Source organism: Cololabis saira, chromosome 19 (assembly GCF_033807715.1).
Source record: "Cololabis saira isolate AMF1-May2022 chromosome 19, fColSai1.1, whole genome shotgun sequence".
NCBI lineage: Eukaryota > Metazoa > Chordata > Actinopteri > Beloniformes > Belonidae > Cololabis > Cololabis saira.
Window position 1 is genome coordinate 2,722,194 of NC_084605.1, and position 25,908 is coordinate 2,748,101.

Sequence of the window (25,908 nt, forward strand, 5' to 3'; positions counted from 1 at the left end):
TCCTTCCTTCCTTCCTTCCTTCCTTCCTTCCTTCCTTCCTTCCTTCCTTCCTCCCTCCCTCCCTCCCTCTGGTTTCCCTTTAGTTCCCTCTAGTCCACTCTAATGCCGCGTTCCATTTGTCCTCGGAAGTGGGGATTTCCCAGTTCCCAGTCGGAATCTTCAACTGGAACGCCCCTCGAAGTGGGATTTCCTACTGGGAAAGTGGGAGAGTCTTCACCACCCCCGAGTTCACATTCCAAGATGGCTGCCCCGGTTGTAAACAGTAGAAGAGAGCTCTGTAAAAATCCGTGGCACTTCATTATAGTTTTGGTCACACTAAATCAGTCGTATACAAGTATTGTTCGGCATATATATGCTGCTATAGTGTAATTTACATTTTTCATGTGGCATATGCGAACTACAAACTTGTTTTCCGACTTTGTAACTGGAAAGCTGATAACTCGGCTGTGACGTCATTCCCAGTTCCGACTTCCGACTTCCGAGGTAAATGGAACGCAGCATCATTCCCTCTAGTTCCCTAACGTTCCCTCTAATTTCCCTCTAGTTTCCTCTGGTTCCTCTAGTTCCCTCAAGTAAAACACATGTAACTTCTGGAAGAGACAAGAAAAACCCGGCGGTTTTTGATCCGTCACAACTTTATTTTATTTTTTATAAAAGCAGTCAAGCGTTTCCATGACGACGTACAAAAGTTCTGGACCCGGAGTTGGTCCTGGTTCAGGTCCTGGTTCAGGTCTGGGGGGGCCCGTGGGCCCCCAGGGGCCCCCCCTGGACGTAGGCCAGCACGGCCCCCTGCAGCAGGGCCCCCTCTGGTTCTGGTTCAGGTCTTGTTTCAGGTCTGGGGGGGCCAGCAGGGCCTGGTTCAGGTCTAGGGGGGCCCGTGGGCCCCTAGGGGCCCCCCCTGGACGTAGGCCAGCACGGCCCCCTGCAGCAGGGCCCCCCTCTGGTTCTGGTTCAGATCTAGGGGGGCCCCAGCAGGGCCTGGTTCAGGTCTAGGGGGGCCCGTGGGCCCCTAGGGGCCCCCCCTGGACGTAGGCCAGCACGGCCCCCTGCAGCAGGGCCCCCCTCTGGTTCTGGTCCTCCTTCATCCTCTGGATCTCCAGCTCTTTCAGCCGCAGCTTCTCCTGCAGAGACTTTCTCTGGCTCTGCTGGTCCAGCAGCGCCTCCTGGTGGTCAGAGGAGAGACCTGCAGGGGAGAGACGGAGAATCAGACCAGATCCAGGTCCCCCTAAACCCCCCAGACCAGCAGCGCCTCCTGGTGGTCGGAGGAGAGACCTGCAGGACAGAGTAAGTATTTCTGAGCCCAATAATGAAATTAGAAAATAAATATATATATATTAAAAAAAATAATCACAAAATATGCCCCCCACTAGGAAACATTTCGAGATCAATGTTGAAGTACAATTTCGAGAAAAAAGTGGAAATGTCGAGGAAAAATTCTAAATGTAGAGAAAAAAGTCGAAAGGTGGAGAATGAATGAATGAATAAGCTTTATTGTCGCTGGTCTGGCGTCCCAGCACAGTGAGATTGAAACCAGTACAACCATCAAGACAAACAGACAAAGCAAATAAAAACAAGAGACATGGGTGAACTGGTGAGATCAGATCAGTTGAGAAAGGACGACACTGGGATGGGGGAGGGAAAAAAGTAATCTTCACACTGTATAAATACCGTATTGGCCCAAATATAAGACGGTGTTTTTTACATTGAAATGACACTGAAAAAGTGGGTCGTCTTACATTCGGGGTCTAGACGTTATACCCATTTACACCACTAGATGGAGCCAGATATCTTTAAATGCTGAACTAAACTCCCCAGGACAAAGGAACTCCTGTCACGAAGAAGAAAAATAAAAAATAGTATAAGAAAGAAAAGAGAAGAAAATAAGAGAAGAGATAACAGAAAATGGAGAAACGTAGCGACAATCTGGAGAAAGATCGGCAGGTGAACCGGCAGCTGAGGAGAAGTTATGATGCAAACTTGAAGATAATGATTTCAATGAGGCAAAATAACAGGCTTTTTCTCTCGAATATATTGTTATAATCATTTGTTTCAGATGTATTGTCATTATTTTCTGTATAAAAATTGAATTTGGTGTTCAAAAAGTATTTTTTCAAACTTAAGTCTCGAAAAAGAGGGGGTCGTCTTATAATCAGGGTCGTCTAAATTCGGTGTTGGGGGGGGGGGGGGGGGGTTCTAGGGGCGGGGGATCCCGGCACAGTATCCCAAGTGAGCACCGCGGCCAGTGGTGCTGCTCTCAGACCTGTTGACTGTGTTGGGGGGGTTGATAAGAGGGGGGGGGCGGGGAAGACGTTGACTATAAAGGATGGTGTATTTATCATTGTGTGTGTGTAGCGATGAGTCTGTGAACTTTGCCCCAGAGCTGCTCCTCAGCCAATGTCCTTGATGTTATCAGACGGCTCGGTAAAGTTCTGATCCAGGTCCACAGATGTTCCTGGAAGGGGAGGGCTAGTGGGGGGAGAGCATCTTGTTTTTATTCCACCAGGGAGATTGTGACTGGAGCGGCCTGCCAGGCTGCTCTGTCAAGGTCAGATTATAGAATCAACAATTGTATTGAAAAAATACAATACAATACAAAATTTTCCGTCAGCCTTCAGTCTCTGGTTCATCAATGGCGACTCCAATCAGACGAATTTGTGATCAATTCCCGCCAAGCCGAGCTTCCAACTTCTCCAAGGTCTTATCCATCTTGCCAATGAGCTCAAAGACGCCGCCAGCCTGCGATTCTGTTCAAGAATCACATCCAGCTTACGGCTTTGCTCCCCCAACGTTAAAGTCTGAGTGTTGATCACCTTGCTTGATCCTTCAGCCACGTCCGGCAGCTCAGAAAGAGCCAGAACAGCTGTCGACGACTTACGCGTTTGTCGATAGACCAGGAATCCACCAACTCCAAAAAGCAGAAATCCTGCTATCATAAATCCAATTATGAAGCATCTTCAACGTCCTCGATGGACAGGATCTCCAAACACAACGGTTTCCAATGTTTCCAGGAGTCCATTGTGTATCCAGCAAAACACATCCCGTCGGGGGAAGAGGGCTCCCTTACCCCCTGACTTCTGGTCGTAAAAATGTGGTCAATTGTGCTGAGAGACCAGTTAATCAATTCCATGATTGTAGAGTTTGGGAGGAGTGAAAAGAAGAGACTCTGAAGACGAGACAAACAAGCAGTAGCAGGGCAGATAGTAGGGGTGGGCGATATGACCTAAAATTAATATCACGGTATTTTTCATCTTTTGAACGGTGACGGTATAATATCACGGTATTTTTTGGTACGTTCTGAGAGGAGTAGCCTGTCCTGTCCCTTTATGTGAATAAGGTTAATATTTTTTATAATATAATAAGTAAATGGTAGTATCCTTATCAAAAAGAGACATGGGAGAGTATTATGCATTCTCAACATATTTATTTGGCAAAAAACCTAAAGATCTTACATATATATATATATATATATATATATATATATATATATATATATATATATATATATATATATAATATATTATATTATATTATATTAATTTATATTATATTTTAAATATTTTGTAAACCTGTCTTAAAATGTAATACTGGACCTCGGTTGGGCTGGTTGGACAGCGGGTGGTGGAAAATTTCCCTTAATTTTAAATCCAAAACTTGACAGGTTTATGCCATGAGTATTCATATACAGTAATCCCTTGTTTTTCGAAAGGGTTACGTTCCAAAAAGAACCCGTGATAAGTGATATTCACATAGTAGCAACCCTTTTTTTTTTTTTATAATTATTATACAAAGCTTCAAATTGCGGAGATCAACACCGCCTCGCACGTATTTCCCTGCTCTTCTGAGCCGCTGCATCTCGACTCGCGCTGGGGCGTCTTTTTCTTCTAAAGCCCGCGGTACAGGTGTGTTTTTTCGAGAGAAGAACATGGTTATGGGTATTTTTTTGTCACTCTTTTTTTCTTCTGGGCAAAAAGATTCTTTTAAACCGACATTCATTAATTTTTTCTCCATCTTGAAGTCGGTGATTCTTCCAGCAGGTTGAAACAGCGCTCTGCTCCGCTGCCGTCAAAGACCCGCCCAGCTCTACTTCTGATTGGCTAGTGTTTGTTTGGTTGAGCCAGAGCTGCTTTCCTCTCATTCCATTGGTAGACGAACTCGGTTGACTCAACCTTTTTTTTTCTCTCTCAAACCTTTTTTTTTTTTTTTTTTTAAAGCACTCAAACTCGCACGCCGAGAAAAAAAACTCTGTACGCCGGAGATCCAGCACGGTGCCGGAATACTTTAAGCCCTGTCATTTCTTACTACTCTTGTCGTAAGGTGTAGCAGCATAAACGATGCCTGCAGTGAAAGCTGTGTAGTCTTGGGACCGCTGCTCCAGCAGCACCAGCGGGACCAGCTGCTGGTCCCAGTTGCGCTCATTTTGGCCCGGGTTGCCTCTTCATATTCACGGGCGTGCGTGTTTTTTAAGTGATGAAACAGGTTGCTTGTGTTTCCACCTCTTGCTGTCACAACACGGCAGCAAACCTTGCATATCACAGACGTTTTTAATGCCTTATTTAGGCCTATTATTTTATAATTGATTTATTACGGTATTGACGGTATTGAAAAATCCATGTCGTGGCGCAGTCTCACACCGGTGATGACTATGACACCGGTGTACCGCCCACCCCTAGCAGATAGGGAGGGAGAGGAGCAGAAAAGCGTCCGCCTTCACCGAGAGTTGGAAGAGAAGAAGAAAAAAGTCGAAAGGTTGAGTAAAAAGTGTAACCCGATACCTCTGAGTTCTCTCTCCAGCGCGCTGACCTTCGACCTCAGAACTGCCTGCGCCGCCGTCTCAGCTTGTAGCTGCGCTAGCTGCTCCTGCAGCTCCAGCTTAGCGCGGCTAACGGCCGCTAGCTGCTCCTGATCCTTCCCTGCTAGTTCCTGTAGGACCAGAGTCTGTTAGGGACCAGACCAGACCAGGCTAGACCGGACTAGACCGGACCGGACTAGACCGGACTAAACCGGACTAGCCTGGTCTAGACCAATTAGAATATATTGCAAAACTTCATTCGTAGTAAATTTAACTAAAGGTGAAACAAATATATTATTTCCCACTAAATGCAAAGTGAGAATTTTCAAGCCTTTATTTGTTATAATTTTGGTTATTATGGCTCACAGATATTTTATGAAATCAATAAACAATTCAATCATCAAAATTAGAACAAATAAAGGCTTAAAATATATTGCTTTTCATGTAATGAGACTATGTAATATATTAGTTTCATCTTTTCAGTTGAATTATTGAAATAAATTAACTTTTACACCATATTCTAGTTGAATTATTGAAATAAGTTAACTTTTACACCATATTCTAGTTGAATTATTGAAATAAATTCACTTTTACACCATATTCTAGTTGAATTATAGAAATAAATTAACTTTTACACCATATTCTAGTTGAATTATAGAAATAAATTAACTTTTACAGCATATTCTAGTTGAATTATTGAAATAAATTAACTTTTACACCATATTCTAGTTGAATTATTAAAATAAATTAACTTTTACACCATATTCTAGTTGATTTATTGAAATAAATTAACTTTTACACCATATTCTAGTTGAATTATTGAAATAAATTAACTTTTACACCAAATTCTAGTTGAATTATTGAAATAAATTAACTTTTACACCATATTCTAGTTGAATTATTGAAATGAATTAACTTTTACACCATATTCTAGTTGAATTATTGAAATGAATTAACTTTTACACCATATTCTAGTTGAATTATAGAAATACATTTACTTTTACACCATATTCTAGTTGAATTATAGAAATACATTTACTTTTACACCATATTCTAGTTGAATTATAGAAATACATTTACTTTTACACCATATTCTAGTTGAATTATAGAAATACATTTACTTTTACACCATATTCTAGTTGAATTATAGAAATACATTTACTTTTACACCATATTCTAATGATCCCACCTTCACCTGTATGTATATTATACATCTAGTTCAGTTGCTACATGGTTGTCTGTCTGTACAGTCATGCTAGTTCAATGCTATTAAAGCACTTTCAACTTTAAATCAAAGCGTTTTGTTTTTACATATAGAATAAATCGGGACGTCCCTTATTTCTATTTCTGAAAGGTGGAAACACTAGGCCGGACAGGACCGGTCTGTGGTTGTGGTTCTGGTTGTGGTTCTGGTTCTGAGGTTCTGGTTCTGGTTTTGAGGTTCTGGTTCTGGTTTTGAGGTTCTGGTTGTGGTTCTGAGGTTCGTGTTCTGGTTCTGACCTGCTGCAGCTCCTCATGTCTCCTACGGAGTGCGTCCGTCTCGTTGTTCTGCCGGCTGATCCGGGCCTGCAGGTCGTTGATGTTCTGCTTCTGCTGGTTGTTCTGCAGCTGCAGCTCCTGGAACCTGCAGCGCTGCGACCGCAGCTTCTCCTCCGCCGCCGCCTGCTGCTCCTGCTGCAGAACCGGGAGAACCGGGCCGTTACCGGAGAACTGGACAGCTGCTCCTTCTGCCCAGAGGGGCGGGGTGTTACCGGAGAACCAAACCCTTACCGAGGGACGTCAACGTCTCCAACGAACTCTTACCGAGGGAGGTCAACGGAGCCAACCCTTATTAACGAAGACCAACGTCTGGACCGAACCTTTACCGATGGAGACCAACGTCTCCAACGAACCCTTACCGAAGGAGTCAACGGACTGAACCCTTACCGGTGGAAGTCAACATCTCCAATGAACCCTTACCAATGGACCGAACCCTTACTGAGGGAGACCAAAGTCTGGACCGAACCCTTACCGACGGAGACCGACAGACCGAACCGTTACTGACGGATGTCAACGTCTCCATTGAAACCTTAACGAGGGAGACCGACTTTCCAGCCGAACCAGAGACGTTCTATAAACCGAGACAGCCCACTCCGGTTGTGTTTCCTGTATCTGTGTCACGTGACTGCCACGCCCCCTCCCCTAGCCCCGCCCCTTTAGGAGACAGGAAGTAGGTCCTGAGTCTATTGAGTCCTATGGGAAAAGTGAACGTGAGCACAGATTATTACCAATTCCTTCGCCCCATAGTAACCTAAGTAAATATGGGACCCATTTTTCAAAAGCCACAAACCTTCTGAACATTCTGACACCAAAATGGACATTTTCAGACCGACAGATTAGGAGAAAATGAACTTTGTTTGAGACCTGTCTCTGTCTGAGCAACACACTCTCGCCAGATTTGTCTCTCATCGTTTTCCCATCGGATAAAATGAAGTTTAAAACTAATATAAAACTTGCTTCTTTGCTTAATAATACTGTTATTTTTATTATTTAAGCCTTTTTTGGAAGAAAGTGGTACTGTATCTAGTGTCATATGTTCCAAAACGATGTAGGGAGAGGGGCGACCACGCCCACTTAGGAGACAGGAAGTGGATACCATTTCAAACCATTGCCAGTAACGGCAATGCGCTATCTTGTGTATAGAAGATCTTTGACCGAACCCTTACCGATGGAGTCAACGGACTGAACCCTTACAGATGGAGATGAACGGACCGAACCATTACGGAAGGACCGAACCCTTTCCGACGGAGCCCAACGTCTCTGAAGGGAGAAAAAATATGTTTTGTGTCCTGAAGATGTCCTGAATTCCCAAAACACAGTCTGCACCTGCTGTTTAGTATTATTGTAACTGCTTGTTCACAAGCTCAGTCCCGTGTGAACCGAGCCTTAGCGTGTGAACCAGGGCTTGGACTTAGCGTGAGAACTGGCAGGTGGGGGTTGAAGGGGCAACCCCTTCCGCGAGAAAGGTATAAAAGACAGAGAGCCGGAAGTTCCGGTGAGAGTCTGCTGTGGGTCGAAGTGCAAGGACGCCCAGCCAGGGTTGATGGCTGCCTCTGACTGGACTGCCGGCTCTCCCAGTCCTTCTGTGTTAAGGTAAGAGTTCAGGCCTAGCCCCTTGTGATTGTATGTTGCTCTGCCATTTGCGGGGGATAACTTGACCCGTTATCCTAGCAAACGGGTAGTTTTGTGTGTTCTGCTATTTGCGGGGGATAACTTGGCAAATTATCCTAGCAAACTGGTAGTCTTGTGGATGTCTTCTATGTAAATGCTTGCTTTTTTGCTAATAAATGTATTCATATCTTATAGCAAAAGCGAGTGTGTATCTGATTCATTTTTGCACAGCCGACCCCTCTAGAACCTAAGTGAGATTTCTCCCAAAACAGTCTCCAATGAACCTTTACTGACGGAGACCGATGGAACGTCTGGACCGAACCCTTACCGATGGATGTCAACGTCTCCATTGATGGAGCCCAATGTCTCCAACGACCCCTTACAGAGGGAGACCAATGTCTGGACCGAACCCATACCGAAGGAGGTCAATGTCTCCAACGAACCCTTACCGACGGAGACAGACGTCCGGACCGAACCCTTACCGATGGATGTCAATGTTTCCATTGAAACCTTACCGACACAGACCGACGGACGGAACCCTTACCGAGGGAGGTCAATGGAGCGAACCCTTACCGATGGAGACCAATGTCTGGACCGAACTCTTACCGACATTATTGCCGCGTTCAGCTGCTGTTAAACACTAAAACAGCATTGTTACTTCCTCTACCGTCGTCTTACCTCCTGCAGACGAGCCTGAGCTCGGACCCTCCCCAGCTCCTCCTCGGCCTCGGCCCTCTCCGTCACGGCGGCCGCTTTGGTCCTGCTCAGCTCCTACGACGGACAGAAGAGGACGTGAAACACTGAACCTCCCGGTTCCCCCGACGGTCGGGGGTGAAACCTTCACTCCCCGACGGTCGGGGGGTGAACATTCACCCCCCGACGGTCGGGGGTGAAACATTCACTCCCCGACGGTCGGGGGGTGAAACCTTCACTCCCCGACGGTCGGGGGTAAAACCTTCACACGAACAGACTCGGACCCCCGACCTCCTCCAGCTGCAGCCGCTGCCCCTCCAGCTTGAAGATCCGCTCCTGCAGAACCCGCTCGCTCTCCTGCAGGTGCCGGTTCAGGTGCTCCACCTGCAGCACACGGGAGGAGGTTACACTCCGGCGGCTAGCGCAGGAAAGAGCCGTGTTGGACCAAAAACACAAAAAACAAATATGTCTGGAGCCGCAAAAAATGAAAAGTCTTGTATCAGAATTAGAATGAAGAAACACATGCTGCATTTTTCTATATCAGTTAGAACTGGGTAGCTGCTAATGTTTTTCACATGACTCTTTTTGTTACGCGAATCTACGGAGAATCAGGGCCAGGCAGGAGAAAAATAAAAATAATATTTTAGAGGAGGAAGATTTTGTTTTCATTATGCACTTCGAGAAAAAAGTCAAAATGTCAAGATTAATGTTGAAGTACAATTTTTTGAAAAAAGTCCAAACGAAAAAAGTTGAAATGTTGAGAAAACAATTTAAAGATTTTTAAAGAATAAAGTCTAAATTTTGCCTTTTTTCTCTCGACATTTCGACTTTTTTCTCAACATTTCAACTTATTTCTCAACATTTCAACTTTATTTACAAAATTTTGACCTTTTTCCCAATATTTCGACTTTTTTCTCGAAATTATATATCAACATTATTCTCGATATTTCCACTTTTTTCTCGACATTTCAGCTTTTTTCTCGACATTTCCACTATTTTCTCGAAGTGCATAATGAAAAAATAAGTTTTGCGTCGTAGCCACACGTTTCCACCAGCAGGGGCCGCCAGGCAGGTGGTTGTTGGAAACAAACTGGCCAAAGGGGAAATAGAGAAAAATAACTGAGGAGAAAAAGAGGATTCAAGGTTTCTTGGAGCGAATCATTTGCACTCGTTGCCTGAATGTTTGCTCTGTAGCGAGAAGTTGTCTGATTAAAAACAGAGTAATGTGGAAAGACATTAGCAGCTACAGTTGCAGCCGAGGACCCAGTTCTAACTAATATAGAAACATGCAGCATGTGTTTCTTCATTCTAAAGCTGATACAAGACTTCTCATTGTTTGCGGCTCCAGACGTATTAGTTTTTTGTGTTTTTGGTCCAACATGGCTCTAAAACATCGACCCCTGTTCTGTGTCTAGCAGGCGTTTAGGCGTCAGCGTGGGGACGCGGTACCTCCTTCTGCCGGAGACCGTCCACGTCCTCCAGGGCTTGTTTGGACCTTCTCTTCTCCGACTCCAGACGATCTGTCGGACACAGGGCCGAGAAAAAGCTGGTCACGGCCCTGGAGGGTTGGGGGGGGTTTACCTGGATCCTCCGTTTGACTCGTACCTTCCGCCTGCGCCAGACGCATCTTCAGCTCGGCCGTGCTGTTGGTCACTTCCTGTTTCAGCTCAAAGATCTGCTGCTGCTGGGACTTGGACCGGATCTCCAGCTCCTCGGCCTGGGGGGAAGTTTAGTTCCTCTTTAATTCAGAATTACAGTTAAAGCCCATTTAAAATGAGTAAAAATGACCATGTAAACACCTGATTCCCAATGAAAATGGCCATTCTGAATTAAGTAAATGGCTGGTTTATTCAGGTTTTAAATCTGAATAGAATATTTCCGCGATCATGTATACACTCATTCAAAAAAAGAAAAATAAATAAATTAAAATTAAAAAAAAGAAATAAAAGAAAAGAAAAAAAAGAAAAAAAACATAACAAAACCAAAAAAAAAAGTTTTAAATAAAATAAAAGATAAAGAAAAAAAAGATAAATTAACTTAAATTAAAAGAAAATAAAAGGAAAAAAGAAAAAGAAAAACAAAATAAAATTAATAAAAAAGAAAATAAATACATTTAAAAAAATAAATGAAAAAAAATCATTCTGCTTTAAATTAATTCCGGTCTTTCTTTCTGCTCGTTCCCTCTCCCGTCTGTTTCCATATATTATATCTCGCGCTGGGCTGGTTTTCCTAACAAAGTTTCAAGATGCAGCAGCAGTAAACGCTGGTCAAGAGCAGAGACCATTTATCTAATAAATAGAAATCATTAAAAGAACAGATGGAAACAGGAAACATCAAAATTTTGAGCTTTTCAAAGTTGTAGCGGCTAAGTTTGTTTTTCTTGGCCCATAAGTCCTGAAAGATCACCTATCCTTCCTGAAAAAGCAGCTATGCTTATTTTTTTGCTAAAGAATTGTTAATTCCTCGTAGCTGACAGCTGAAATTTTGACTTTATTCTCGAAATTTCGACTTTATTCTCGAAATTTCGACTTTATTCTCGAAATTTCGACTTTATTCTCAAAATTTCGACTTTATTCTCAAAATTTCGACATTATTCTCGAAATTTCGACTTTATTCTCAAAATTTCGACTTTTTTCACAAAATTTCCACTTTATTCTCGAAATTTCGACTTTATTCACGAAATTTCCACTTTATTCACGAAATTTCCACTTTATTCTCCACCTTTCGACTTTTTTTTCTCGAAGTGCACAATATAAAAAAAAGTTAGTTTTTCTTCCGGTAGTTTAACTTCCGGTCCCCCCCCTATCCAATCAGAACCTTCCCAACCCCCAGACCTGGAGAGGAATTGGAGAAAGACCATCAAACCTGTTTCCATGGAAACCTCCATTCAGAATTACTATTTCCATGTAAACTGGAAGGAAAATAGTTTAATTCTGAATTATTTAATTCTGAATAATTAATTCCGAATTAAAAAACATCATGTAACCGTGGCCCATAAGTCCTTAAAGATCACCTATCCTTCCTGAAAAAGCAGCTATGCTTATTTTTTTGCTAAAGAATTGTTAATTCCTCGTAGCTGACAGGTGAATTTTCGACTTTATTCTCAAAACTTTCGATTTTATTCTCGAAATTTCGACTTTATTCACGAAATTTTGACATTATTCTCGAAATTTCGACTTTATTCTCGAAATTTCGTCTTTATTCTCAAAATTTCGACTTTTTTCACAAAATTTCCACTTTATTCTCGAAATTTCGACTTTATTCACGAAATGTTGACATTATTCTCGAAATTTCGACTTTATTCTCGAAATTTCGTCTTTATTCTCAAAATTTCGACTTTATTCTCGAAATTTCGACTTTTTTCACAAAATTTCGACATTCTCGAAATTTCGACTTTATTCTCAAAATTTCGACTTTTTTCACAAAATTTCGACTTTATTCTCAAAATTTCGACTTTATTCTCGAAATTTCGACTTTATTCTCAAAATTTCGACTTTTTTCACAAAATTTCGACATTATTCTCGAAATTTCCACTTTATTCACAAAATTTCAACTTTATTCTCCACCTTTCGACTTTTTTTTCTCGAAGTGCACAATATAAAAAAAAGTTTTTCTTCCGGTAGTTTAACTTCCGGTCCCCCCCCTATCCAATCAGAACCTTCCCAACCTCCAGACCTGGAGAGGAATTGGAGAAAGACCATCAAACGTGTTTCCATGGAAACCTCCATTCAGAATTACTATTTCCATGTAAACTCCAAGGAAAATAGTTTAATTCTGAATTATTCAATTCAGAATAATTAATTCCGTAACCGTGGCCCCCGTCACCAACACGGATCACCGTCACCACACATTAGTCAACAGCAGGACTGGTACCTTGTTCCGGAGCTGTCCGTTGTTCTCCGTCAGGTTGTGGATTTCTCTGAGCAGCTTTCCCTCCCGGTTTGCAGCGTCCTGCAAGACACAGAGACACTTTAGTCCATCAACTAAAACACCATTAACGTTGCAGTTTCTGGTTCCCCTTTTCCACCAAACCGGTGTAGTAGAAGGATTACTATCTTTGTTGCTAAAAGTCTAACACTGAAAACCTCTGTACATGGGTCAATGACGGATAAGGATTTTCAACAGGTCAATTTTAAAATAATAAAAAAAAGAATATCTATTGCAGTGTTTCAAACATTAAGAATGTTGTGTACACATAAATTCATATTAGCATTTTAAATTAGAGTTTTTTGTCAAGATAAATTGGCACTAGCCTTAAAAAAAGGTCATGTGGTGCAACCATGATTCATATTAAAATTAATTAATTTCCTTAATATCTTGACAAGTTTTCAGTATTTTACAAAAATGGTTGTTTTTTTAATAGTCGTGCCACATGATATTTCATAAAATGGACGTCATCAGTCAAACTTTGTTTGTATATTATGATGGAAATATTAATACAAATATGTTGCAATCTTATACACTACAATACACTTCAGAAATCATGCCAGATAGGTCAGAAGATTGATTTAAATACATTTAGAGTGATTTCAAATAAGTTTTCAAAACCAGAGTCCTGGTCGGACGGTCGCACCACATGACATTTTGACGCTTAAAACAACAAAATCCCAAATAAGTAGTATTTTTTGTAAAATTCAAGTGAGTCCATATGTGGGACAGGTAGGAATATATCTGGTATTTTTATTTTTTATTTTTATTTAAACCTTGGTACAGTTGAATTCTTACAATAAACCTTTGCAGTATTGAACGGACCACCAGCTGACCTGACTCTTCGTGTTTATCTTCAGTCCAATTGGTAAAGGTGTTATACTTATAGAAACTTAGTTTATGTAGAAGAACTATCCACCAAACCGCTCCCAGAGCTGGTTCTGGTTCTGGTTCACAACAGTTCAACTAGGAACCAGCTGGAACCGGTTTGTTTCCACAGCTCGGTGCTAAGAGGAACCACGTCAGTTACGTCTCTGCGTTTGCGTGAGAGTTGAAGCAAAGAGTTGGTGCTCCCTTGGAAGCGTTTCTTCTAGCAAAGAGTTGGGGTCAGTCCCAATCGCCCCCTAGTCCTACTTTTCAGCCCTACCCCTAAATTTTCTTAGAGATTTCAGATGCTGACTCGCCGACTGAGAGCTAGAAAAATTTCCCAGAATGCTTTACGTCATCATTTGCAGACTGAATCAAACAAAAAAACATTTCTCATTTTTAGTGAATAAAATCAATATTTTGAGTTAGTTTCTGCATAAAAATGCGTTTTGATTACATTTCTAGCAAGAAATATATATTTTACTTTCATAATATTCACTCAGTGAATGTACATAATCACTCGCTTGCTCGTTGTATCTTCAGATCTCGCCAGAATAAAGGCTGATTTATGGTTCCGCGTTACACCAACGCAGAGCCTACGGTGTAGGTTACGCGGCGACGTGCGCCGTACGTAACGCAGAACCATAAATCGCCGGCGGCTCTTCTCATCCCGAAGACATCGGATCAAATTTCTTACCAGGCGTTATTTGGATAAACTGAGCCCAGGTTGGGGATCTTAACAGTTACTTTTACGCCTGAAAAAATATTAAAACTTAATAAAGTGGCATATTAACAGCGCTACAGCTGAAATTAAAACAGCTTTCATCTCTGGGCTTCCTGATATGGTGTGACGTTTGTGCAAACGTAACTACGCAGTCGCTTACGTACCCGAACGTAAACCACGCAGTGACGTAGCAAGTGGTGTCCCAATCCCTAGGGAACATTACAAGGACCTACGCCTGTGGCTTCATTTTGAGGGCTAGTGGTAGAAAGTAGGGGGGGGATTGGGATTGGCCCTAAGAGGAGCCACGTCATTACGTCTCTGTGTTTGCATGAGAGTTGAAGCAACAAGTTGCTGCTACCCTGGAACCGGTTCTTCTGGCCCAGCAGAGAGTTGCTGCTACCTTGGAAGCGGTTCTTTACCTCCTGGTCTTTGCTCCTCAGCCGGCTCTGCGTCTCCTTCTGCTCCTCCTTCTCCTCCTTCTCCCGGGTCAGCAGTTCCCCCAGACTCTGGTTCTTCTGCTCAGACAGAGCCAGGGCGGCCTCGGCCATCTGTAACCTGATCAGGATCACACATATTAATCAATAACCTGATCACAAACACAGATAATAATCTGTAACCTGATCAGAAACACACATAATAATCAATAACCTGATCACAAACACACATAATAATCAATAACCTGATCAAAAACACACATAATAATCAATAACCTGATCAAAAACACACATAATAATCAATAACCTGATCACAAACACACATAATAATCAATAACCTGATCACAATCACACATAATAATCAATAACCTGATCAAAAACACACATAATAATCAATAACCTGATCAAAAACACACATAATAATCAATAACCTGATCACAAACACACATAATAATCTGTAACCTGATCAAAAACACACATAATAATCAATAACCTGATCAAAAACACACATAATAATCAATAACCTGATCACAATCACACATAATAATCAATAACCTGATCAGAAACACACATAATAATCAATACCCTGATCACAATCACACATAATAATCAATAACCTGATCACAAACACACATAATAATCAATAACCTGATCACAAACACACATAATAATCTGTAACCTGATCAGAATCACACATAATAATCTGTAACCTGATCACAAACACACATAATAATCAATAACCTGATCAAAAACACACATAATAATCTGTAACCTGATCACAATCACACATAATAATCAATAACCTGATCAGAATCACACATAATAATCTGTAACCTGATCACAAACACACATAATAATCTGTAACCTGATCAGAATCACACATAATAATCTGTAACCTGATCACAATCACACATAATAATCAATAACCTGATCAGGATCACACATAATAATCTGTAACCTGATCACAATCACACATGGAGACATGTTAGAAGGTTTTCTTCCCTTAGTCACCGGGCAAAAAATATGATAGCGTTTGCTTCTCTTTTGGCCAGACAACTTATTTTGTTAAACGGAAGGACAAACTCCCCCCAACTTTTAAATTATGGGTTAAGGATCTTGCACGTCATTTGGCACTGGAGAGAATTCGTTACTCCACAAGAGGGTGTGCCCAGACATTCTACGATATCTGGCAACCTTTCTTAACCTATATAGGAAAAATGGATGTCACTGAGATTGCAGGGGTGTGACACTGACCCTTATATTGTATAATTTACTTACTTGTTATCTGTAATGTTTATTTTTATTTGTATTTATTAATTCAAAAAAAAAATATTTATATATCTTTGTATTTTTTATTATTTTTTTTTTTTTTTACTTTATTGTCTTTATTTTTTATCTCTGAATGGTACAATAATTTAGTTGTAGGGATGGGGCTCCGTTGGAGCAAGACATGTGGGGGTTATAGTTGTTTATCCTATTTACTATGTTAATTCTAATTCTCTTGTATGTAATTATTCTGTGAAAATTGAAAAAAACAATAAAAAGACCTTGAATAAAAAAAGTTCCTCACTAATTGATATAAAGTCATTTGGGCACAGACTTGAATCATGAGAACACCCTATGGGGTCATTTACAACTTAGTGACAGTCATGCCAAATGCCTGATAACGGCATTTGGCCACAGATCACATCTGACTGTAAATTGCTTTTTGTCTCCCACCTTTGGCTCGTTTATTCCTGCCTTTTGTGCTTTGAACTTACTGTATAAAAGTCATGATTTCAAACCATTCCTGGTCGGCACACCAACCCAGACCTGATCTGAGTAGGTCTGCTCACCGGCGGCTACTGCCTAAAACTCACTACACCACAGCGACTTCTGAACTGGATTTTATATTATTTTTCAACAAGTCAGTAGCGTCCGGTTCTACCAGGACGGAGGTGGAGGTGAGATGGAGGTGGAGGTAGAGGTAGATAGTTACTTGGCAGTGAGGGAGTTGACCGCTGATTTCCTCTCATTCAGAGCTTCCTGGAGCTGACCCATGTGGATGGAGGTGGATCTGAAAACAGGAAAACAGGTACAGAGACTTAGTTACGTATACTACATACACATGTATATATATATATATATAAATACTACTGAGATCTTAATGGAGCTGCTGGACTCTGGTCCACCTGGACTGACCTGCTGGATCGTCCCATGTCGTCCCTCTGTCTGTCGATCGTCTCCATCAGGCTGAGGAACTGGAGAAGAGAAGAACAGATCAGGAACAGATCAGGAACAGATCAGGAACAGATCCGGAACAAATCAATACCAAACCACCAGACCGGTTCCAGGCTCTACTGGTGCCTTACCCCCTAATAAAAATATTTATATAAACAGTTTTAATAACACTAACCAAAATCAATATCGGAATCAAATCAAATCGGATCAAATCTTCATAATTAGTGATGCACCGATTGTTCGGTAACCAAACTTGTTCGGCTGAAAATGGCAAAAAAACACTTTCGGTGTTCGGTGGAATAAGTGGGAAAAAAAACAAACAATTTTAGAGTAACTATAATGGGATTACCCAAATTACAACTGTAACGCGTTACATTACTGCGTTACTGGAGAATGTAATCTTGTTACAGTAACGCGTTACACCCAACACTGGTGACGGCGTTACCTGTCGTCCCTTCTCCTCCCTCAGCGTCTGGATCTCCTTGCTGAGGACGAGGCTCCTGCTCCGGTTCTCCCTCTGCACCGACCGCCGGTCCGAGTTGTGTCCCGCCGCCTGCTCTGGAAACACAACCGAAGAAGAAGAGAGTCAGCCCCGGGGGCTCTGGAAACACCACCGAAGAAGAAGAGAGTCAGCCCTGGGGGCTCTGGAAACACCAACGAAGAAGAAGAGAGCGTTAGGATTTCATGAAACTGTTTAAGTTTGAAGGGGTTTTTCCTACAAGATTCTACACTGGTTTCTCTGTTTGCCTGTTCGGGAGTTCAGCTGTAGTTTAGGCTGTTTCCTCTAGTTGCAGGGTCAACTCCTGTTTTATGACTAGGCTGTTTCCTCTAGTTACAGGGTCAACTCTTGTTTTATGACTAGGCTGTTTCCTCTAGTTACACGGTCAAGTCCTGTTTTATGACTAGGCTGTTTCCTCTAGTTGCAGGGTCAACTCCTGTTTTATGACTAGGCTGTTTTCCTCTAGTTGCAAGGTCAACTGTTTTATGACTAGGCTGTTTCCTCTAGTTACAGGGTCAACTCTTGTTTTATGACTAGGCTGTTTCCTCTAGTTACAGGGTCAACTCTTGTTTTATGACTAGGCTGTTTCCTCTAGTTACAGGGTCAACTCTTGTTTTATGACTAGGCTGTTTCCTCTAGTTACAGGGTCAACTCTTGTTTTATGACTAGGCTGTTTCCTCTAGTTACACGGTCAACTCCTGTTTTATGACTAGGCTGTTTTCTCTAGTTGCAGGGTCAACTCCTGTTTTATGACTAGGCTGTTTCCTCTAGTTGCAGGGTCAACTCCTGTTTTATGACTAGGCTGTTTCCTCTAGTTGCAGGGTCAACTCCTGTTTTATGACTAGGCTGTTTTCCTCTAGTTGCAAGGTCAACTGTTTTATGACTAGGCTGTTTCCTCTAGTTACACGGTCAAGTCCTGTTTTATGACTAGGCTGTTTCCTCTAGTTGCAGGGTCAACTCCTGTTTTATGACTAGGCTGTTTTCCTCTAGTTGCAAGGTCAACTGTTTTATGACTAGGCTGTTTCCTCTAGTTACAGGGTCAACTCTTGTTTTATGACTAGGCTGTTTCCTCTAGTTACAGGGTCAACTCTTGTTTTATGACTAGGCTGTTTCCTCTAGTTACAGGGTCAACTCTTGTTTTATGACTAGGCTGTTTCCTCTAGTTACAGGGTCAACTCTTGTTTTATGACTAGGCTGTTTCCTCTAGTTACACGGTCAACTCCTGTTTTATGACTAGGCTGTTTTCTCTAGTTGCAGGGTCAACTCCTGTTTTATGACTAGGCTGTTTCCTCTAGTTACAGGGTCAACTCCTGTTTTATGACTAGGCTGTTTCCTCTAGTTACAGGGTCAACTCTTGTTTTATGACTAGGCTGTTTCCTCTAGTTACAGGGTCAACTCTTGTTTTATGACTAGGCTGTTTCCTCTAGTTACACGGTCAAGTCCTGTTTTATGACTAGGCTGTTTCCTCTAGTTGCAGGGTCAACTCCTGTTTTATGACTAGGCTGTTTTCCTCTAGTTGCAAGGTCAACTGTTTTATGACTAGGCTGTTTCCTCTAGTTACAGGGTCAACTCTTGTTTTATGACTAGGCTGTTTCCTCTAGTTACAGGGTCAACTCTTGTTTTATGACTAGGCTGTTTCCTCTAGTTACAGGGTCAACTCTTGTTTTATGACTAGGCTGTTTCCTCTAGTTACAGGGTCAACTCTTGTTTTATGACTAGGCTGTTTCCTCTAGTTACACGGTCAACTCCTGTTTTATGACTAGGCTGTTTTCTCTAGTTGCAGGGTCAACTCCTGTTTTATGACTAGGCTGTTTCCTCTAGTTGCAGGGTCAACTCCTGTTTTATGACTAGGCTGTTTCCTCTAGTTGCAGGGTCAACTCCTGTTTTATGACTAGGCTGTTTTCCTCTAGTTGCAAGGTCAACTGTTTTATGACTAGGCTGTTTCCTCTAGTTACACGGTCAAGTCCTGTTTTATGACTAGGCTGTTTCCTCTAGTTGCAGGGTCAACTCCTGTTTTATGACTAGGCTGTTTTCCTCTAGTTGCAAGGTCAACTGTTTTATGACTAGGCTGTTTCCTCTAGTTACAGGGTCAACTCTTGTTTTATGACTAGGCTGTTTCCTCTAGTTACAGGGTCAACTCTTGTTTTATGACTAGGCTGTTTCCTCTAGTTACAGGGTCAACTCTTGTTTTATGACTAGGCTGTTTCCTCTAGTTACAGGGTCAACTCTTGTTTTATGACTAGGCTGTTTCCTCTAGTTACACGGTCAACTCCTGTTTTATGACTAGGCTGTTTTCTCTAGTTGCAGGGTCAACTCCTGTTTTATGACTAGGCTGTTTCCTCTAGTTGCAGGGTCAACTCCTGTTTTATGACTAGGCTGTTTCCTCTAGTTGCAGGGTCAACTCCTGTTTTATGACTAGGCTGTTTTCTCTAGTTGCAGGGTCAACTCCTGTTTTATGACTAGGCTGTTTCCTCTAGTTGCAGGGTCAACTCCTGTTTTATGACTAGGCTGTTTCCTCTAGTTGCAGGGTCAACTCCTGTTTTATGACTAGGCTGTTTTCTCTAGTTGCAGGGTCAACTCCTTTTTTATGACTAGGCTGTTTCCTCTAGTTGCAGGGTCAACTCCTGTTTTATGACTAGGCTGTTTCTCCAGTTGCAGGGTCAACTCCTGGTTTATGATTAGGCTGTTTTCTCTAGTTGCAGGGTCAACTCCTGTTTTATGACTAGGCTGTTTTCTCTAGTTGCAGGGTCAACTCCTGTTTTATGACTAGGCTGTTTCCTGTAGTTACAGGGTCAACTCCTGTTTTATGACTAGGCTGTTTTCTCTAGTTGCAGGGTCAACTCCTGTTTTATGACTAGGCTGTTTTCTCTAGTTACAGGGTCAGCTCGTTTTAAGACTAGGCTGTTTCCTCTAGTTACAGGGTCAACTGTTTTATGACTAGGCTGTTTCCTCTAGCTTTACTCCCTAAACCACTTCCTTTACTGTGTTTTACTCCCTAAACCACTTCCTTTACTGCGTTTTACTCCCTAAACCACTTCCTTTACTGTGTTTTACTCCCTAAACCACTTCCTTTACTGTGTTTTACTCCCTAAACCACTTCCGTTACTGTGTTTTACTCCCTAAACCACTTCCTTGTCTCTTGCCAGGCCGTTATTGTAAATAAGAATGTTCTTAATGACCTGCTGGTTAAATAAAGGCCAATGACTGAATGAATATCAAATAAAACAATAGAATTGTTTGTTTGTTTCTCTTTATTGTATAACGTTAGTGTAATGCGATTCCTACACCTACCCAGGGCTCTCATGGTGTCGCTGGGGACGTTGTTTCCTGCCATCTCCAGCTGGACCAGACTCTGGTTCTGGTTCAGGGCCTCCAGCAGGGCCCGGCCCCCCAGGAGACCCACGTTGTTCCACCGCAGGTCTGGAGAGAGAGGGGGTTGTGGTTCGAACCGGATCATTTTTTTTCACTATGCACTTTGAGAAAAAAGTCGAAATGTCGAGAAACGTCAAAATTTGGAGAAAAATTTTTAATGTTGAAGTTGAAGTACAATTTGGAGAAAAAAGTCGAAATGTCGAGAAAAAAGCAGAAATGTAGAGTCTTTGAGTTTTTGCAGTGCAGGCCCAGCTCTACCGCCCCCTGGTGGTTGGTAGAGGTTACTCACCGAGCTCCTGCAGGGCCGTGTTTCTCCTCAGGCCCAGCTCTACCGCCCCCTGGTGGTTGGTAGAGGTTACTCACCGAGCTCCTGCAGGGCCGTGTTTCTCCGCAGGGCCAGGCCCAGCTCTACCGCCCCCTGGTGGTTGGGAGAGGTTACTCACGAGCTCCTGCAGGGCCGTGTTTCTCCTCAGGGCCAGCTCTACCGCCCCCTGGTGGTTGGTAAGGTTACTCACCGAGCTCCTGCAGGGCTGTGTTTCTCCTCAGGGCCAGGCCCAGCTCTACCGCCCCCTGGTGGTTGGGAGAGGTTACTCACCGAGCTCCTGCAGGGCCGTGTTTCTCCTCAGGGCCAGGCCCAGCTCTACCGCCCCCTGGTGGTTGGTAAGGTTACTCACCGAGCTCCTGCAGGGCCGTGTTTCTCCTCAGGGCCAGGCCCAGCTCTACCGCCCCCTGGTGGTTGGGAGAGGTTACTCACGAGCTCCTGCAGGGCCGTGTTTCTCCTCAGGGCCAGCTCTACCGCCCCCTGGTGGTTGGTAAGGTTACTCACCGAGCTCCTGCAGGGCTGTGTTTCTCCTCAGGGCCAGGCCCAGCTCTACCGCCCCCTGGTGGGAGACCTGGTTGTTCCGCAGGTCCAGCCGGGTCAGGACGGAGTTGCAGGCCAGACCGTCACACAGCAGGGAGAAGGTTTCCTCCAGGACACCCAGGCCGTTCCACTCCAGCAGCAGCCTGGAAAACCGGGGGACCAGGGGCCAGTCAGGGTTCAGGGTTGTAATATATAATATATAATATATATATATATATATATTAGTGGTGGGGGAAAAAATCGATTACAATATATTGTTGCGCTCTCTGTCGCAATAAATAATCGATAAACTGACGGCAAATATCACTATTTTATTCCAACACACATGGATTTACGCGGTTGTCACCGCACTATTGATCATGCACTTTAATTAGTCCAGCTGTTCAGAGTTTACTTTTACAAACCTAGGAGGCAGTGAGGAAATATACAAATGCACTTTCTTTGTACAATGTATGAAGTTTTGGCAATGAATAAATGCATAACTACAGACGTTTTCCTTTTTATGGGTATTTTTTCTTTTTCAGTCACATATATCATGTTATACTGTATAGTTGATGAAATTTCTTACAATATATCGAATATCGTAGATATCGTGTATCGTGATATTATATATATATATATATATATACATATATATATATATATATATATATATATATATATATATATATATATATATATGTATATATATATATATATATATATATATATATATATATATATATATATATATATATATACATATATATATTTATTTATTTATTTCCAACGCTGACAGGAAGTGACAGGAAGTACCTCTAAACCTGGTTCTCACCTCTGCAGGGTCCGGTTCCGGGACAGCAGCTTCCCCAGAACTTCTGCTCCCCCCGACCTCAGGTTGTTGCCCTGTGGACCACAAAACCACTTCAGACCAGGACCAGACCAGGTCCAGACCAGGTCCAGACCAGGTCCAGACCAGGTCCAGACCTAATAATTTAATCATTTAGGGTTTTAACATAGAGAATATTTGATTTGAGCTGTTTTTTCATTATTTTGGCAGGTTTTAAGTTGCGTTTGGGCTGGAACCTGTCAGATCTGGCAACCTCCACCTCAGGTTTCTTAGTGACTGCCTTCAATTTCCTTTGAAAATTATATTAAAAAGTCTTAAATCTCAATCCAAGAGTCTTAATTTTACAATCTCAATCATTAAAAAGTCTATTTAATTGTTATGAGGATCTGTGTTGCCAGGTTGGGCAAGTTTCAGCACAATTGGGCTCAAAAATAGATATTTGGGCTGCTTTTTCTGGTTTTTACTAAATATTAAGTAGAAATTTATTAAAATAATTTAAAGTATGAATATAGAGAATGTTTGATGCAAGACCCCGGTCCGGGTGCGAGGCGGGGACCGTTACCTTCAGGTTCAGGGTTTTCACCGTCTGGTTGTCCATCAGTCCACTCAGCAGAACTTTGGCTCCTGAAACATTAGAGGAAACACCGTTAACGTCACATGACCAGCCGGAACCGGGTCAAACCAGGACCTACCAGGTCTGAACTGTCACAAAATAATAATAAAAGCATGTATTTATTAAACCACTTAAATGGGACCTGAGACGTTGGAGGCGTCACCACAGGAACGATGGAAATCAGGTGGTTATCAGATCATCTTCATTTACTTACTTTAAATGTTTAAAACCAGTTTTAAACCAGTTTAAACCAGTTTGAACCTGTTTTAACTGGTTACAACAGCTTTAAACCAGTTTAAACCAGCTTTAAACCAGTTTAAACCAGCTTTAAACCAGTTAAATCCAGTTTTAACAAGTTAAAATCAGTTTAAAATAGTTTAAAACCAGTGTATACCAGTCTTAAACCAGTTAAAACTAATTAAACCAATTAGAACCGGATTAAACCAGTTTTAAACCAGTTTTAAACCAGTTTTAAACCAGTTTATACCGGTTTAAACTGGTTACACCAGGTTTAAACCAGTATAAAACAGTTTAAACCAGCTAAAATGAGTTTAAAACCGTTTAAAACCAGTTTAAACCAGTGTAAACAGTTTTAAACCATTTAAAACCAGTTTAAACCAGTATAAACCAGTTTTAAACCTGTTTTAAACCAGTTTAAACCGGTTTAAACCAGTTCAAACTGGTTACACCAGCTTTAAACCAGTTTAAACAAGTTTAAAACAGTTTAAACCAGCTAAAATCAGTTTAAAACCGTTTAAACCAGTTTTAACAAGTTAAAATCAGTTTAAAACCGTTTAAAACCAGTTTAAACCAGTGTAAACAGTTTTAAACCATTTAAAACCAGTTTAAACCAGTATAAACCAGTTTTAAACCTGTTTTAAACCAGTTTAAACCGGTTTAAACCAGTTCAAACTGGTTACACCAGCTTTAAACCAGTTTAAACAAGTTTAAAACAGTTTAAACCAGCTAAAATCAGTTTAAAACCGTTTAAACCAGTTTTAACAAGTTAAAATCAGTTTAAAACCGTTTAAAACCAGTTTAAACCAGTGTAAACCACTTTTAAATCAGTTTTAAAACAGTTTAAACCAGCTTTAAACTGGTTTAAACCAGTTTTAAAACAGTTTAAAATAGTTAAAACCAATTTAAACCAGTTAAAACCGGATTAAACCAGTTTAAACCAGTTTTAACACAGATCCTTGGTACACCCATTGTGCATCTCAAGTAGCTGGAGCCTCCATCTTTGATTTTCACACACTGCCTTCTATTGGAAGAAACTGAAAACTGAAACTGAAACATCATTTGATGAACACGATCGACGTAAAAGGCCCGGCCGGTACCACCCAACCCCCCTGAACCCTCACCTTCCTCGCTGAGCATGCAGTCACTCAGCAGGACCTCGGTGAAGACCTGGTCCCTCTGCAGGACCCGGGCCAGGACCGAGCAGGTCTCCAGGGTCAGGTTCTGTCCACTCAGGTCCAGTCTGGTCCCCTGGACCCGGTTCTGCTGGATCTGGACCAGCAGGCTCTCCTGGGGGTCCAGACCGCCCTCCTGACAGAGCTGCAGGTAGGTCCTCCGGAAGTCCTCCATCAGGGGGTCCTGGATCTGGAGGGGGGTCCTGGTCCTGGATCCTGGTCCTGGAGGAGGATCCTGGTCCTGGAGGAGGATCCTGGTCCTGGAGGAGGATCCTGGTCCTGGAGGAGGATCCTGGTCCTGGAGGGAGATCCTGGTCCCTAAAGGAGGATCCTGGAGGGGGGTTCTGGTCCTGGAAGAGGATCCTGGTTCTGGAGGAGGATCCTGGTCCCCAGAGGTCTGCAGGGTCGTCCTCACTGCCGTCCTCCGGCCCGGGGGGGGCGCCTGCTACCTGGAGAGACAACGTTTACTAGAACTGGTGTGATGATGTCACTTATTTCCATTCAATCATTGTTGAAACTGAGTCTCTAATGCAGTGGTTTTCAAACTTTTTCAGTCAGGCCCCCCTTGGAGAATTGGAAATATTTTCGAGCTAGTGGGTGCTAGTAGGGGTGGGTTAAAAATATCGATATATCGATATTTTATTGATATACATGTGTAGGAACGATTATCGATACATAAATCCAAGTATCAATTTAAAGGAGCTTGAGGCAAGATTTATGAAAAAAATCCATATACATTTTAAGTTTTCTAGTAATAATGTCAGATGAAACGTTCCAAACCCAAAAGAATGATTCCTCTAGTGTGTCTCTCCGTTGCCTTGAACAGGCTGTTGCTGCAAAATGTGCTGCAATTCGGTCCCGAATTTCCCGCGCTGGGCTGCGGATGTGACGTCACATGACGCTGCATGCACGTTCTCCCCGTTCTCCCGTGCCGGCTTCACTGTTGGCTGCAGTACCCCCGACGGCCGTCGTGGTGAAGGGTGGCGCTAGAGAGTCTCATTTCTTAAAAGGAGCCTCATGCTCCTTTAATAAAAGTTCCAGATGCTTGGTAGCATTTTCAGTTGGTTAATGATTCATTGGACAGTGTTTGTACATGTTAATCTCTGCTAGAGATGTTTTTTACTACAGATTTTTTGCCAGTGTTGCACATGATAATGTTTGTCACATTATTTGTTATTAACCTCCGTTTATAGAGGACTTGTTTACATCATTAGGCTTCTAGGATTGGCCTTAAATGTTTTTTCATTTGAATCTCTAAATGAGGACTTTGCATTTCAGATGAACTTCTAAACCTTGTGAGTTGTTTTATTTTTTTTGTAATTTTATTTGTATTTTATGTTGTACGATAATTAGATTCTCTGTGTATATTTTGTATGCTGATGTTGCTCAACCCAAGGCAAAAGTTCTTAATTCTGATATGACTTTTATGTGCTTTGTTTGTTTGTATCTGTTTCAATAAAAACTCTTTGCACTATTCTGCACATAATATAATTGTACTGGACTTTTTTACCAACTAC

General features: G+C 42.1%; 1 protein-coding gene across 1 annotated transcript; it reads right to left on the reverse strand.

The window, feature by feature from the left end:
* Positions 1–967: 967 nt before the first annotated feature.
* Positions 968–24,650, reverse strand: lrrc45 (leucine rich repeat containing 45). The gene is made up of 17 exons (XM_061707799.1): positions 24,341–24,650; positions 22,929–22,990; positions 22,352–22,422; positions 21,502–21,680; positions 20,595–20,723; positions 17,250–17,362; positions 16,766–16,824; positions 16,563–16,640; positions 14,570–14,705; positions 12,506–12,583; positions 10,238–10,349; positions 10,082–10,152; positions 8,924–9,016; positions 8,618–8,710; positions 6,290–6,463; positions 4,773–4,920; positions 968–1,183 (listed from the first exon to the last, which is right to left on the reverse strand). Exons 1-17 carry the CDS (start codon positions 24,564–24,566, stop codon positions 990–992), a joined length of 2,016 nt encoding a protein of 671 aa, XP_061563783.1. The 5' UTR covers positions 24,567–24,650; the 3' UTR covers positions 968–989.
* Positions 24,651–25,908: the final 1,258 nt, after the last annotated feature.

Excerpts from the sequence above, each read along its gene's own strand:
- lrrc45 (XM_061707799.1), bottom strand. The coding sequence starts at position 24,566 with ATGGAGGACTTCCGGAGGACCTACCTGCAGCTCTGTCAGGAGGGCGGT. Across the intron at positions 9,017-10,081 it reads ACGGTCTCCGGCAGAAGGAG|GTGGAGCACCTGAACCGGCA; the intron begins GTACCGCGTCCC and ends CGTGTGCTGCAG. Across the intron at positions 1,184-4,772 it reads GCTGGAGAGAGAACTCAGAG|GTCTCTCCTCTGACCACCAG; the intron begins GTATCGGGTTAC and ends TCTCCCCTGCAG.